Source organism: Crotalus tigris, unplaced genomic scaffold (genome assembly GCF_016545835.1).
Source record: "Crotalus tigris isolate CLP2741 ecotype Arizona unplaced genomic scaffold, ASM1654583v1 scf7180000018511.580666, whole genome shotgun sequence".
NCBI classification, from domain to species: Eukaryota; Metazoa; Chordata; class Lepidosauria; order Squamata; family Viperidae; genus Crotalus; species Crotalus tigris.
Window position 1 is genome coordinate 194893 of NW_024097047.1, and position 17339 is coordinate 212231.

Here is a 17339-nt window from a genome sequence, read left to right on the forward strand (position 1 = left end):
CTTATCTAGAAATTCTTCTATTACACCACTTACAAACACATTGAACAGAACAGGATCTAAGACTTGGTAACTGATCTCTGTCCAGACATTAACAATCACATATTGGGATCTTATGTAGAACTGTATCAAAATGCTTTGCTAAAATCCAGATAGGCTATATCCACAGCACCACCTTCATCCAAAACATTTATGACATATTTAAAAAAACCAAAGTTTTAAAAAAATGTTTCCCCTTACACCTATGCACTGCCAATGAACTATATACTGTAGGGACAAGTCAACTGCTCAGGAACTAGGACTAGTATACTACACAACAGTCAATTTGAGGATTGCATCATAATTGTATGGCTTTAATAACATAGCCTATTAAGCTTATGGTTACATATATCCTATTTTCCAAGCATACATCCCTACGAAAATGTTCTTTTAGTTGTATTGTTACAAAAGTACTGCTTTAAGAGTAGATACTGTCACTGTTTTCACTGTCGCTGTCCAATATATGCAACAGTACTGGAATCATTTCAATAAACAATCTTTCTCTAATATGAAGGCTTTCAAATACGTTAGACACTGATTCCCACCATACTCAGATTGCTTTAGGTTCACCATGTTATTACATAAAAAAGGTGCTTCTCTCTTTGGCAGGAAGCTGATTATCTCCAATATTTCAACCAATCTAACATATTGCACAGCAGGAAAGGGTCAGCTACCATAAAATGAGTAAGGTTCAGATATTCCAAATTCATCACATTTGCTCTGTTATGACTAACTGAGAAACCTCACCACTGATACTTGGATTCATATTTGGTCAGCAAACACGGATAGGAAATAAAAGCAGAACCATGGGCTAAATCAGTGGTTCTCAACCTTTCTAATGCCGCGACCCCATAATACAGTTCCCCGTGTTGTGGTGACCCCCAACCACTTATAAATCACCGGGTGCCAGGGGCATGGCCAAAGAAAAGGGGAAAAAATGGCGGACAGCCTTGTTTGGCGACCCCCGTGAAATGGTCGTTCAACCCCAAATGGGGTCCCGACCCACAGGTTGAGAACCACTGGGCTAAATGCAGGAAGAGACTGCTGCTCAGTGTAAGATAATTAGCACGCATATTTTGCATAGTTGTTTTATATATATAAGATTCAAATTTTTAGGTTTGTTTTACAGTGGCAAAATAAGTCACAAGATTAGAATTTGGAAAATGCCAGAGCCAACCCTTCTCCCTTAAAAAGATAAAGGAGAATTAAAGAGCACTAAATTTTTGTTTTCTAAATATTGTGAAGGTCTGTTTTTCTTCCTATGAGAGTTGTTTCATAGCAATGTTAGTGCTTATACAACTACAATAAAATTTGTGAACTCTCAGATCTAATTCCCGAGAGTCTCTTCAATATCCATTCATTTATCTATTTTATATTTCACATTTATTTGGTGCAATTCAAAGTGGAGTACATAATGTTATTTTCCCCACAATAATTATATGATGTGGGTCAGGCTAAGTGACTAGCCTAAAGTCATCCAGTTGGCTTCTGTGCCTAAAGGAAGACTGGGTTTCCTTGTTTTCTAACAATGTACAGTGCCTTAATCATTACACCAAACTGAATCTCTCCAGTAGTCAGAGATATCATTTATGATGATGTGCAGTATTATAAAATAATGAACTATGTACAATTCTATAAATACAGAATTATTTAACGTACTTACCTTCCACTTACATACAGAAAGCATCAATCTGACAAGCATTATTCATGGCACAAGTATGAAAAGTTAATTATAATGTTTCACTGCATTTCTGAGTAATGATGTTATAGTGGTAAACTTTCTTATTTATTTACAATACAACCAATGGAAGGTATTCTCCAGGCCTTTCATCTGACATTCATAATCACAATACATTAAAACATCCAATAAAATCATCTGTATATTTGAGAATATTTTTCTTATTTTTCCTATTATATGCACGTCAATATTAAAATCAGACTGATTGACCAAGGTATTCTCATCCTTCTCATGACTCCTTTTTCTATTAATGTATTTCCAAAGAAAAATATAAATTAACTTTCTTTAACAGATGCATTACTATACCTCTCACACTGTAATACTTGCGTAATACTTGTATGGTGGACACAACAACAATAGCGTATTTTTTATTATGTGCACATTTTATTAATGTTTCTCCTTCATATAAATACTGTGCTTTATTTTTTATGTATTATTGAATTTAAAAAAGAGCCATATCATGGTACCAAGTTACATTTGTATTGTTTGGTCTTGCAGGTCCTCCCCCTTTAATCAACAGCAGATGCAGGGAATAAGGGGAAAGGGCCTTAGCCTTTATCAATGAAATGGTTCTGAAGGAAGTAAAGATGGGGCCTTCTCCCATGGCAATTAGAGGATGCATGGGACTGAATTATCAGCAACAGTTCAACAGTCACCTCCCCCTATCAATCAGAACAGTTATGCTTCAATTGCCAAGGCTGTAGCATTGGATGGAAAACATGAAGTAACTACAAAATGTTATAGTTTCAGTTTCAACCATTCACATCATATTTTTCAAGACTTATAAGCAGTTGCATTGACTCATGAAAGTGAATCTAGGATCCCAGGAGAATAAAGGGAAAATAAAATGCCTTTGCTCACAATCGATAAACACTGGAGTTCTGGAAACCTATCACATCATTCCCAGTCCACTTTGTTTTCCATTACCTAGGTACCTATGTACCTATCTATCAATCTACCTACCTGTGTTTAGAGTTCTGGGAAATTCAAACTTTTACTTAGCCTAACCTGTCTTGTCTGAATTTAATGTTTTTTATTTATCACAATTATACAGATTAATCTTTTCATCTTAAAGTCATTACAAAAACAATCTTGTTATTTATTAATATTAGCATTTAACATATAAGTGTTCAAAATGTCACTGTATGTTATATGATTAATGAAAACTAGCAGCATGAGTATCTTGGTTTAACTTATTACTTAAAGTGACATTGTATTAATAGTAACTAGCAACTCCATCTGCAATGGTGACATCAAGTTTATCGAATTAAATATATCTTACAATAGTTGAAAATGCAAAGGAACTGCTTTGAAGCATTCTCCTCTCCTTTCAGATAAATGAAGCTATTTCTCTTAATCTTGAATCATAGTAGCACTCCATTTCCCATTTCTGCTTGTACATTTTGTAAGCGCCTAATATGGAACAAAATTCTTCTTATATCCTATAGCAGTAAGAATGCAGACTAGATGTCAGGATTTCAAGTTTTATAATGTCACATAATTTGGTTCACATAAAAATTATAAATATCATAAATAATCAATTTAAAATAATGCTTATTTTTCATTAAAATATGAGAACATGGTCTATGCCAAATTAAATCTTGTATCCATTTTATTTAATGTTATTTACACAGGATACACAGATTTTCTATCTCTACAGGTATTGCTGTGTTTCAGCCTACAGCAGCTGCAGTCATTACAGCCCATAATGAAGAATGCTAGAATTTACCGATACACATCTAATGTGCACAGTTGCTTTAAACATCCATTCTGAAGTTGAAGTTTTCTCCCTCTTTGCTTTCTAGAAGGAGCATTAACCAAAAAGCTTGATATGTAGTGCTATTCCAGTTTCTGGTACTACAAATGTATATAGGTATACATAATTTTAAGTATTTGATAAACAATTCCAATTTATTTATTAAGCATAGGTTTTGTCTATGTGAAGCTCATATTTGTCTTTATTTTTTTAAAAAAACCCTGCTTATTTCAACTCATAGGTGAACTTTGCAACACTCAGAGTTCTAGGAAGCTTTTAATTTAGCCAGCCATTTTTCCATTGCTACAAGTATTTGTATGAAAAACACACTTATTACATCTGAATCACTTGTTTATCAAATTAGCTAATAAATAGGAGCATATCAGTTATTTCTTTAAGCTTAAGGACAACTACTACATGCTACATGACTGTGGAACTCGAGATAAAGTTTTCATTTTGGCTGACTATAATACACTTAAATAATTTTTATATAGTAATTGATGTTAGTTATGAAGCCATTACATTGTTTGTCACCAAGTAAAATGATGCAAGTTTTATAAAAAGTTGTACTGTCATACAGCATAGAGAGTATGAAAGATGACCTTGATGAAAATATGCAAGAACCATTATCTACACAAAAGGGGCTGAAATATTTTTAAGTCCTTAGAAATGACATAATATTCAGAAACAGATAGCTCCCTAATTCACAGGAGTGTAAGAAGAAGAAGATACAGCACAGATTTACAAGATTCTGTTATTATACCCAACCTCAAAATAAAAATAGATTTAAGCTTTCCTGTAGATCTATCCAGGCAAACATGAAAAGTGAAAAGTGCATATCATTAACATACAGTGATTTTTTAAAGTATTTTACTCTTCAAACTTCAAATCTCATATTAAAATATACTGTGACTTCAACATGGGTCTAGCAGGAAAGAAAGCTTCTTATAAAGGGTAACTTTCACATTAAAAATGTGTCCAAATATAGCTGGATGTAGTTCAATCATTTAAGAATTACATGATTTCTCTTTACTAATTGTATATAATTAACCCTAAGTTCACAAAATTTTACAACCCTTCCAGAAAAAAAATATTTCTTTAGCATGAATGGAAACCTCACAGCTCCAAGCAACTTGATTTGAAATTAATTCCATATACTGAAGAATCTAATGTTCTTTGAACAGACAATGCTGCAACACTTGTTCAACCAGTTAAGAGTTATTTAGCAACAAAAATGCTGAGGTTAGAACAGCATTTTAAAAGCATGCACTAATCCCTATAGAATTCCAGAATATATAATTACTCAAAAGCATTGCTGAGTTTAACCAGGTTTACTCTCAAGTAAACTGATAAGCTTTAGAATTAGTCCAACAAGCTTTCTCTGAGTTGTCATAATTCCTCAGTTTCCCCATGCGAGTTTAATTGGCAGACAATATGCATTCCTGGCAGTGCCTCTATTCTTTAATCTCTGAATTGGGAACTCCACACAATTGATAAATTCCAGCACTTGTTTTGTGCTCCCACTTCCAAGAGCTTCTATCTGACAAAGCTTTACAATGGTATTAGGAAGCCTTTTTTACCCTTCTTTTGAGAACCATCATGATAACAGAGTGTTTTATTAAAAGAAAAAAGAACAAATATTGTTCAGAGTTGTTTCATGCACACAATTTTCTTTCCAGAAGCCAATGTTATCACAGAATAATTTCCTTTGGCAGCAACATTTCTCACCTCCTCTCCAAAACTCTTCAATTGCCTTGTTTTTACATTTCCTCAATAAAATTCTCAAAATTTCAATTCTCCCAGCCATTCATGCTCCAAAAGGATTTTCCCCATTAATACAGATACATGTACTATATTTCCACTAAACAACCATGTTGGGACTAAAATAACTTCTAATTATGATAGTGTTCCACTCAGACAAATATCAATATTTCCTGATGCGCCCTATAATAATTGCATTATGCTTCGTTAGTCTAATTACTATTACTGGAACCAGTGCTTACTTTGTTTTTTCATAATCCAAGAGAGTTATTAATTTAATGGCACCAAGAAAGTTCTGTTAACATATTTCCTAATTAGGTCAATAGTTTTGACAGCTACTGAAAAAAAATGTTAGCTATTTCCTAGAGGTGAGAGAATATCAGGGCTATTAAAGACACCGTTAACACTGTAAGTACCAGAGTGGATACAAGTAAGAGCAGACCATCTCATTTGGAAGTTCATTAAAATTTACAATCAATTAATTAAAACTTGTTAAACTTCTTCAGGATAAAACAGAATTTATAAAATCTCACTCTTGATGGGTCAATTTATATGTGATTGGAATTCCAGAGGAAACTTGCACAAAGTTCTCTTTATGAAACAGGAAAGTACTGGCTTTGCCTGAAGACTTTCAGGTAAATAGTGAGAGGATTTTCTGCATTCCAGCTTCTTTTTTTCATACAACTGATAAGCCTCAGCCAATTCTTAGCAAATTCATTGTATTTGCAAGGAAGAATGAATTTTTTACAGAAACCCCAACCTTCAAGAATAGGATGGTAAAAAAAAATATCTCATAATGTTTTGCTAATTGTGTCAAAAAAGTTCAAAAAAAAAAAAACAGTAAGATGTCCAACATAGCAAAAAGTATTGTCCGAAAGAAGACGCTTCAATGATTTCATCAAGATTCCAGTCATCTTTATGTTGTTATTTGCAAATGGTCCTGAGAATTCATTTCATAATTATGAAGCTAAAAAATGTCTTACCTCTTGATGCTCCTGTTGAAGAAGAATCTAAAAATGCATGTTTCTATATGTTTCATGTATCCAGGCTATTAAAATTCTTTATCTCTTGCTCTTGCTCTTAATTAAACATTTGTTTTTTATCTCTATCTCCATCTCTATCTCTATATCCTTGGCTACAGGGAAAGAGTAAGAATTATAGTTTCTTTTAAAATTATTTCTTTTTCCTTCATTTTTCTCCTTTTCTAAATCTGCCCTCATTAATGATACCTATATTTCAGCATGTAAGAACAATGAAGCTAAAATGTTTGTGAACCCTTTTGAGTATTTCTGTCTTAATATGACCTGTTCTCCACCCAAGTCCAAAAACTATATAGAGAACACAATTAAACAAATGAGTAAAAACAGTACATTTGCTCATTTAATTATTGAGCAAATTATCCAAAGCTACAAATTTGTATGTAGGCAAAGTATGTGAACCTCTAGAATTATCAGTTCATTTGAAGGGAAAATTAAGAGTCAGGTGTTTCAATCAATAGAATGGTAATCAGGAGTGCGTGTGAGAGATCTTGCCTTATTTCAAGAACAGAATTCTGAGAATTTACTGTCAAATTTGATATTTACCACACAGGTATTTGAAAGTATGTCATGGATTGAACGAAGATAATTTCTGAGTCTGAGGAACTCAGAAATTACTGATGCTCATCATGCTGGAAAGAGTTATAAAACTATTTCCAATGAGTTCACTCTTTACCAGCCCTTTGTTAGGCAGATTGAGTAATCATTGTTATCCTCCTCAGTAGTAGTCAAGCAAGCAAGATCACACCAACAGTGCGATCTCAAAGAATCCCATGAAAATGTCTAAGGAACTAAAGAACTGTCTTGCATGGTGAATGACATTGTTCACAAGATATAAGAGGAAAGCCATACTTTCTAAAAAGAACATTGCTGCCAATCTGCAGTTTGCCAAAGACCACACAGATAAGCAAGAAGGCTACTAGAATAATGTTCTGTGGATAGATGAAACCAAAGTAGAACCTTTTGGTTCGAACAAAAAGTGTTCCATTTGTTGAAAACCAAAACTGCATTCTAACATAAGAACCTTATTCCATTTGTGAGCCTGCTTTATTGCCTTTGGACAGGGATTGCTTGCCATCATTGTCAGATGATCTGTCCAGGAACTGAAGCTTGAGAAAATGGGTCATGCAGCAAGACAACCCAAAACACACATGAATGATCTAAGAATGGTTCTATCAGAAGTTGATTTTGGAGGAAGTCCTGGCTTTAATCTTAGAAAAATGTTATGGGAGGACCCAAAATAAGTAGTTAATGTTCTGTAAGGAGGAAAAGGCGACAATTCTCCAAGACTCTGTGCAGGGCTGATCAACAGTCATTGGAAACATATATAGTTGTACTTATTGCTGGGGGCGGGGCACACCAGCAATTGAAAACAATTTTTGCCATACACAATTGTATAGCTTGTTTTTGATTCATTTTTATGCAGAAATATTGAAAATTCAAAAGAGTTCCCAAACTTAAGCAGTACTTTAGAACTTTCTGTCCCCATTAGATCATGTAACACTGTATTAATATTATCAATTATTGATTTAATTATTAATTTATGTAGAAAATAGCAGCTTATGTTGTACAAAGTTTAACTATCACAAGGTGGGATTAAAAGATTTTATTTTTAATTTTGCCACTAAATTTTCGATAACTTTATCATTTTGGAAAAGATATTTTGGTCTATATGGTTCATGTATATAATATGCATATACAAGCATATAATATTATATCTAATATAGCCCTCTTTAGTAATATGGAATATTAAGTACAGGTAGTCCTTGACTTACAACCATTTGTCTGATCACCATTCAAAGTTACAACGGCACTGAAAAAAGTGACTTATAGGCGGGTTTTCACATTTATAACAATTGTAACCACTGTCGTATGATCAAAATTCAGGTGCATAGCAACTAGCATGTATTTATGGCAGTTGCATGTGTTTACCATCTGTAACCTTCCCAGACGGCTTCTGACAAGCAAAGTCAGTGAGGGAAGCTGGATTCATTTAACAACTACAGTGGTTTGCTTAACAACTGTGGCAAAAAGGTCATTAAATGAAGCACAACTCATTTAACAACTGCCTTGCATATCAATGCAAATTTTGAACTCAACTGTGGTTATAAGTCGAGAACTATCTGTATCATTCAAATTTTAAAAGATGGGAACTATATTTGAGCTGCTTTGCATCAGGCCCGTATTTTCTCTAAAGAAAAATAACTTTTATAAGGAGACTTGGGGGAGAGAGATGCATATAAATGGCAATTCTAAACATACAAAAGAGTTAACTCGTGACAAGAAGACACTACTCTGAAGGAATAAGTCTATGCAGGGCTTTTTTCGTCATTAAACGCCCAGAATGGAGCTCTGGCACCTTTTTCGGATGGAACCTTGTAGGGTAGGCAAGGTGGGTTATATGACATTTGTGAGTTCCAGCACTTTTTTTTTTTTTAATAAAAAAGGCACTGAATCTATGACTTGGATCTTTCTGAACTCCTAGAACATTTTATCTTGCATTCATTAGAGGCAATTTTTTTAATCATATGATTCCATTTAATTGCTTTTAACTTGTATCATGGATATTTTCATGTTGTTCTCTATTGTATAAGCTGCTAAGAGTTTGTTTTGATTGAAGCAGGATATACATTTTATAGATAAATAATAATTTCTATTTAAAAGTATTGCTCAAAGCATTTAATATTATCCAACTAAGAAAGTTATATTTTCAAGATCCATCCAAATATTTGAATGTCAGATAGCATATCTAGTTTAGTTTGGTCTAGTTTAATGAAGAGAAGGACAAGGGGAGACATGATAGCTGTGTTCCAATATCTCAGGGGCTGCCACAAAAAAGAGGGAGTCAAGCTATTTTCCAAAGCACCTGAAGGCAGGAGAAGAACGAATGGGTGGAAACTAACCAAAGAGAGAAGCAACCTAGAACTAAGGAGAAACTTCCTGACAGTTAGAACAATTAACCAGTGGAACAACCTGCCCCCAGAAGAGGTGAATGCTCCAATACTGGAAGTTTTAAGAAGAAATTGGACAGCCATTTGTCCAAAATGGTATAGGGTTTCCTGCCTGAGCAGGGGGTTGGACTAGATGACCTCCAAGGTCCCTTCCAACTTTATTATTATTACATATTACTTCTAAAAGTTATATCATTTGTAATGTTATTCATGATAAGATGCAGGACAAGGCTATGTATTTGTGCATGTACATGAATGAATGTATACGTTTCCCAAACAGCACACATAATTTTGTAGTATGGATCACAGGGTCATGAAGCTGCTTCAAGGGTATTTGCCAGTGGAGTGGTATATAAATTTAACATTTAATTAAATATCATTTACAGTTCTATGAAAATGACATTCTTCCCACAGACAAAAATTTAAGTATGTTCTTCAAGTAGTTGCATATAGTCTGTTTGAAATTTCAGCATACATTACAGCAGAAAATATACTAAGTTAAGCTCAGACAGAATTTAATTTTGGATCAATTTGTCTTTGAATGTTTTAATTATTGTTCCATGACAGAAAATAAAGTGCTCCAATGGTGGCTGAAACATATTTTTTTTTATTTTATGAGACTTATATACCGCTTTAAGTGCAAGCACTCTCTAAGCGGTGTACACCAGTAAGCAATGTATATATATATTTACATTGCCCCCAACAATCTGGGGGCATATCTGCATTTACTGTATATACTATGGTGCTTACTAAGCAATATACTACTCAGATCAAATTTTCTTAATGATGAAAATTTCCAAACAATCATTTCCATTCTGGATATGTAGTCAGACATCGTATGAAAGTTTATTACTATCCTAAACATTTGAAACCTATTAGTAAATCATAAATACTTCATTTGCTAGAACTGTTGCCAACAAGCATATGATAACTTTGCTGACACAGTTGCCAACAAGCATGTGGTGATTTACAGCCAATTATATATTAGATATTTAAGGTATTATGCTATAAATAATACATAAGTCATTTACTAATGAATACTGACTTACCTTCAATCTTTTTTAAAGCTGACAGGCAAGTATCCCGGCTTGCAAACTCAAAGGGATTACTACAGGTCCTAATAGTATCACATTCGCATTTTCCATTGATTATATTGCAGCCTGTTATGAGGTTTTCATTGCAAGGCTCAAATCCAAGTAGCTGATCATCCCAGTTTTCATCTAAAAACCAAAATGAAACAACTATAATACTGGTAACTTATTGATTTGTTTTATTTAATTCTCTCTTTTTTTTTTTACAAAATACTATACCAAAGCATCTCAATACAAATATTAAATTCATTTTTAAAGCTCCTATTACAAGATTCTATAACTGCATATCCCAGTTCACATTATTATCATTGCACCACATTTAAAAAGAAATGTGAACTTGGACTCTTCCAATTAACATCAAAATTTGAAAACTCTTTTAAACTCTTGTTTAAAAATCACATTCCTAACACTTGTAACAGATTAGAAAATACAAAAATCCAAAACATTCTGGGGACTACTGTATTCATCTCAACTGAATAAGAAGTTGCTATTGTTCCAGATATTTGATAATCCTATTCCCTGTGAAAGAGGTCTAGATGGTTTTAATGGAGGCGTTTTCAAGACAATGCTATCATTTCAATCAACCTATGATGCAATAAACCAGCAGTCATTCTCTGACATTCTGACCTCCAGTTAAATTAAAATAGATAATAAATTTGAATCTGCCACCTCAGTTATGGACCCTGAAGCAATATCAGCTGCTCACTCACTTGAATTCCTTATCTAGTGTTGATATAATTTTTTCCCCAGTGATCCCTCAAATCAAAGATGAAAAGAAATCTTACAAACAATATGGAGTTACTATTACAAAAGACATCTGTATCAGGATTAGAAGCCACCATAACATTCATTAAAACTAAAATGTTGTAAACAGCCAAATTTAATTGTGGTTAAATCTGGTAGGTTTTGATACAATTTGGAAAACAACCTCAAGTGAGAGCTAGAAACTCATAAATTCCTAATTCTCATTTTCTACTATAGGAAACCAACAAAGGTCTGTACCTTTTACCTAAGTAGGATTGGATACAATCCACAGAATAAATAGACTCTTTGGAGGATAAAGTGCTTTCCTCTCTTCAGAAGAATAAGTAGAAGGGTTTTGGAAATTTAAATTAGAATAAAAAAAAAACAATTCCATAGCTTTGTCTGTGGACTTAGTAGCTGATTCTGCAGAAATAACTATCTGAAGGCATGAAGTCTACCGAAATTCAGACAGTCACATTTTTTTTAATGCAAAAGGAACCATTATTTGGGTGGACAGTCGAAAATAAAAATTCAGTAATTCCCTTCTCTAAATTGTTGGATGCACAAATCATATATAGAACACTCATACAATAGCTGCCAATTGATAGGGAACTACAAAATTATAGCATATTATGTATGGTGCCATATTCATACAGGTAGTCCTTGACTTACAACAGTTTATTTAGTGACCATTCAAAGTTACAATGGCACTGAAATATGTGACTTATGACAGTTTTTCACAGTTATGACCTTTGCAGAATCCCCAAGACCATGTGATTAAAATTCAGATGCTTGGCAACTTGTTCACATTTATGACCATTGATGTGTCCCAAAGTCATGTGATTACCTTTGGTGACCTTCTCACAAGCAAAGTCAATGGGGAAGGCAGGTTCATTTAACAACTAGGTTACTAGCTTATCAACTGCAGTGATTCACTTAACAATTGTGGCAAGAAAAGTTGTAAAATGAGGCAAAACTCATTTAAGAAATGTCTCACTTAATAACAGAAATTTTGGGCTCAATTGTGGTCATACGTTGATGACTACCTGTATTATGTCTGAAGCAAGTGATCCCATCAATCTAAAGAGCTGGTAATCCAGAACCAGCTTCTGACCAATATAATAAGTGATACGTAATGGAATTCAAAAGAGCCGTCCTATGAATCCAAAGTTGCTCTATCCATGTCTTTCTTTGGATCTTGCCTCTGCTTCTGGGAAGCCAGAGATTAAAAGGATAACTCATGCTCTAGTTTGCCTGACTTTCCAGGTTCTAGGAATGCTGGCTGTGGAATTCTGGGAGTTGAAGTCCACATGCCTTAAAATTGTCAAGGTTGAGAAACACTGTTCTAGGAGGATTGATGCTGCCTTTTAAGTACAGAAGATGGGAGATGAGGTACTGTCCTCTTAATGTTTAGATCTTTTCTGCAATGTAGGCAAATTACATATATTTTTATTATTAGTTTTATATGATTAAATTTGCTTGCTGACCATCTTGCTTTGAAGCAGTAGATATATGTAAATCTATCACTATTTCAAAATGATTATACCAACATTTTTTATCTTCTGCACTGATCTAGAACTGCCTGAATTGTAAATTTTTACCAACTTCTTAGCTGCAAAATCTACTTTTCCTTCTTACCCATAATGCTGCCCCCTTTTCCATATAAACTTCTAGAGCTGCAGATTAGATTTTCTTCTCGTATCAGCTGTTTCAAGACGGAGAGTTCCAAATCTAAAGAGTGCCTCTTCCAATCCCAGATATTTAATGTTAATTGCTCTCTCCTGTACAAAGATTCTCACTAACTCCAAACTCAAAACCACCCCCCTTAGCAAATGGCAGTTCTGGCAGTTGGAGCATCCCTGTGACCACATGATCACCATTAGGGTGCTTGGCAACCAATGTCCCTACAATCAAACTTAATTGGAAGCCAGCAGGGAAGGTCGCAAATGGTGATCATGTGTCCGCAGGGCATTGCAACCATTTTAAGTATGATCTGGTTGCCAAGCACCCAAATCATAATCATATGACCACAGGAGTGCTATAACTGCTTAAAGTTCAAGGACAGCTTATATTGTATCATTCTGTAAACAAGACAGATTTAAGAAACAAAATCAATGTTTGAACAAGTTCTAAATGAACAATGAATGAATGGACTCTAGTCTACATTCACTAGATTCTGATTTCTAATACTTTTGCCAGTTCTGGAACTTTAAGGAAAATAATATCTTATAGATACTTGGGTATTGTTTTCAATGCTTCAGATAGTTGACACTCTCATTATCAGGCCCCCAAAATAAAAACAGAGAAAGCTTTGTCAGGAATAATAAAATTCCGGCATACAATAGAGGTCAACATACTTCCCCAATCCTAACTTTTCTAAAAAAACAAGTTAGTTCCTTACTTTTCATAAGCAGTGGAGTTATGAAAATTTCTACCTCTTTATAATATGTAATTCTTTCAAATCAAGCTCCTCAGAACTATTTTAGGTATACCTAATGGTACTCCTGCCCCCTTTCTCTATTCTGAAATTGGTAGACACATAATTAAAGTTAGAACAATTGTTAAGGACATTTAATTATTGGGCTAGATTTCTCTCACTACCTGATGCCTCCTGGAGCAAATGAATTTTTTCCTTCCTGTACTAATTGGTTTATATTTTTATCCAATCATTTGCATTCTTTCAGTTTTTCTCCAGAATTCTTTTAAAATTCAAATAATGCTGATTATAATGTATTATTTTTAGAAAAGATGCTGGATATCATTGCTCCCCCTCCCAAATTGTTTACATTATCATACAAAATTAAGTGCTTATTGATATGTACTTAATAAAACCAAAATCAAATGCAAACATTATCTCAAATTTGTTTTAGTGTCATCCTTTCAAGAGATACTTACAAGACTATACTCCAGTAAATTGCGTCAGCAAATAGAGAGGGTCAATTTCTTAATATCCCATATGAGCTTCCAAAACATATTCTACTTTCCTTGCTCCAAAGAAATTACAGAAGATTTTACACATTTATTGTACTGCCCTATTTACACTTCAGCATGTAGAAAATTCTGGAGCTCCTCTTGATACAAAAATAATTTCAACATGATTCATATGAAATTGAATATCTAATTAATTTAGATAACAGTACTATGGAAATTAGCAAGTTTTATATGGGCTGCTGCTAAACAGAGAGAATATTTTATCAAAGGTTCCTAATAATTTTACTTCTGCAATTTTAATATTTTTAAACATTTTAGTGCAGAGTTCCCCAAACTTTCCAGCTTTGCGGACTGACAGAGGGGGTGGAGAGAGGTGATGGTTGTGTGTGAGCAGCCAGCAAGCATGCACAGCTCCATTTGCGCAAGCAGCATGCACACGGGCCCACCGCTCATGCAAATCAAGCATGTGTGAATGCACTTGCCTGCTGCTCGTGGGGATTCGGGTGCACCCACCATTTCTGAGGTCTGGTTGCAAACATCTCACGGCTCATTAATGGGTCACAGTCCAGAAGTTGGGGACCCGTTTTATTGTATTTTATTAATGTTTGGTCACTTCTGTGCAGGTTCTATCTTATTTGTAAGACTAGTGATGAAAACAATAAATAAAACTGTTGATTGATTGACTGACTTAGTAAGTGGTAAAGGAACAGATTAATTGTTTATAAACATTCTGACAACCCCAATTCAATTCTAATCCCTTTTGATAAAATCCTGATCCAGAAGGCCATGACCAGATGAATGCAGACAAAAATCCAACACAAACTGCTCAATGCACTAAACAATAGGTTTGGGTTGCTTTGTGCCTGAATCAAAAGCATGCGTGTTTTGTGGTTGTTTTGATCCTGTCCAAAGTGATTCAGAGATGAGCAGAGAAGTAGCCAAGAATATTGGTAGCTGCTGGACATCTAGGAGAGAAGGTATGAGATCAGGAACAGGTGGGCTGCTAGAGTATGCTACACAGAGAGACTGGAGCAGAGTTGATATTGCTATACTGCTTACTATACTGCTTAGCAACAGCAATTTTGGCAATTCCAGGTTATCAGTGTTATGCAAATCACTGGGGGTCATTAAACTTCATGTGATTGTAATGTCTGATTTCCTACTAGTCTCCTCATTGACTTTGCTTGGGGAAAACTGGCAGAGGACATAAGAAATTGTGATCACATGATTGTGACAATACAAATCAGTTGGAACTTTGAGGACTTTTGTAAGTACTTTTTCAGTGCTGTCACAAATTCAAATGGTTACTGAATATGTTATTAAATGAAGACCACCTGTATATACAGGATTGGACTCTAAAAGTTTATTACACTTCAACTATTTCTGTCTGTTGCATTTTGTCTATTGGTAAGCAGTAAATAAATAAAATACTTTAAAAACTAAGTGCAATTAAAGCATGTTAAATCAAATTTCAAGCCATTTGGGTTAATGATTTTTTTTTCAGAAAACCCATATCACCAGTGATATTTAAACATTATTAAATTACATAGTAGTTTCAGTTTTCAGTAGGTGGATGTTTTTCAAGGCAGAGAAATTATACTGTTTTTTTATCTGCTAACAGCAAGACAGGAAGGCTAAATAGAAAAGATCAGTTTAGCTTATTTCATTGGCTCTGTATCTTAATATGAAAAGATGAAATATGTTCAGTGATCTAACAGTGATTCTTGGAGTGCTGAAGGGTCTTATGATAAAATACTAGCTAATACTATACTTTGCAATATTAGTCAATATGAATAGTATTATACTGTTTTTTTATCTGCTAACAGCAAGACAGGAAGGCTAAATAGAAAAGATCAGTTTAGCTTATTTCATTGGCTCTGTATCTTAATATGAAAAGATGAAATATGTTCAGTGATCTAACAGTGATTCTTGGAGTGCTGAAGGGTCTTATGATAAAATACTAGCTAATACTATACTTTGCAATATTAGTCAATATGAATAGTATTAGATTAATATCGATAAACAGTTTCAATTACCGAAATTTTTAAAAATCAAGTAAAATACTCTTTTGAGAAGAATTATAATAATGAAAAATTAAAACAAGTTCGTTCAGACAGAATCTTGTCAATAAAAACCTTTTTTCAAGCCCATTCAATTACAAATTACCCACAATATCAACATGTTCCCATTAAGATTGCTATTTACAGAAGATATACTTAGCTATATAACTACCATGTATACATGGAACATGCCTTAACACTTGTCTCTGTCTCATCAATTTTAGCAATAATAGATAAATGAATGAAACATATTATAAATGTACAGAACATTAAAATGAAGTGAGAGCTACATATAGAAATTATATAAAATCACCAAAGGTAAATCAGCAGTTAATCCTGATAGCAATAGCTCTTAGTTGATTGGCTGGAGAGTGCTGGCTCCGGCATTAGATGATCTGCACTGTGATTGGTTGCTGTGGGTGTAGAGGGGGAGTTTCCCTTTCCCCCCACCTTTTTCTTCTATGTGCCCTGTATGCTCTATGATTTATCTCATGATGCTCCTGTTTGCCTGACTATCTTATTTGCTGTAAATATAGATGTAAAATGTATTTATTTGTATAAAACTACAAGTTTGTACCAGTATCTCTGACTTCATTTGGATACCTGCTGTGCAATTTCCTGACAGAAATTAAGGACACTGAAGAGCAATATTGAATTCAGATTACATTTACATGCTTGCAATTAGAATCAGAAAAGGAATAGAAGTCTTTCAAACATTTTTATAAATGGATTGAAATGGAATCACAGAAAAGTATCAAAGTAATGAAGTGAGAATACAATTATGACTACAACTGAAGCATCTCGCTGGCTATCTGAATAAATCCATATGGAATATTCATTCACTTGACAGTGACATATAAACACTTTTGGAAATCATCCTTCCAATCCAAAGATTTTAAATGTCAAAAGATTCAATGGCATTAAAGGGTATGCTGAATTCAGTAATACAATCAATTGTATAATAGAAACATGTAAAATAATACTGAAACAACATTACTGGATTTTGTAAACAGCAAAAAGCATGATGAGAGATTGTTCTCAGCTCTTCAAAACTGCAAATTGCCGGATGTTGTCAGATCTTGAACATGCATGCACTGGAAATTACTAGTACCTACTCTTAGGAATCCTGGTAGCTGGCAGGAAGAAAGTAAGTATATATCATTAACCAAGATTTGTAAATAGCCATTTGCCTCTTCACCTGTGTAAAGTATGAATCATCTCTGCATAACCATGC

At 34.0% G+C, this 17339-nt stretch overlaps 1 protein-coding gene across 2 annotated transcripts in view; it reads right to left on the reverse strand.

Moving 5' to 3' along the window:
* The window catches only part of CRIM1 (cysteine rich transmembrane BMP regulator 1), a 148707-nt gene that overhangs the window by 120906 nt on the left and 10462 nt on the right, over window positions 1-17339 (reverse strand). Inside the window, exon 2 of one of the 2 annotated variants that reach the window (XM_039353321.1) lies at window positions 10329-10499. The exons of the other annotated variant lie outside the window; for it this stretch is intronic. Coding sequence (XP_039209255.1) covers window positions 10329-10499 — 171 coding nt within the window. The remainder of the gene's footprint in view (window positions 1-10328; window positions 10500-17339) is intronic. 2 annotated transcript variants of the gene reach the window in all.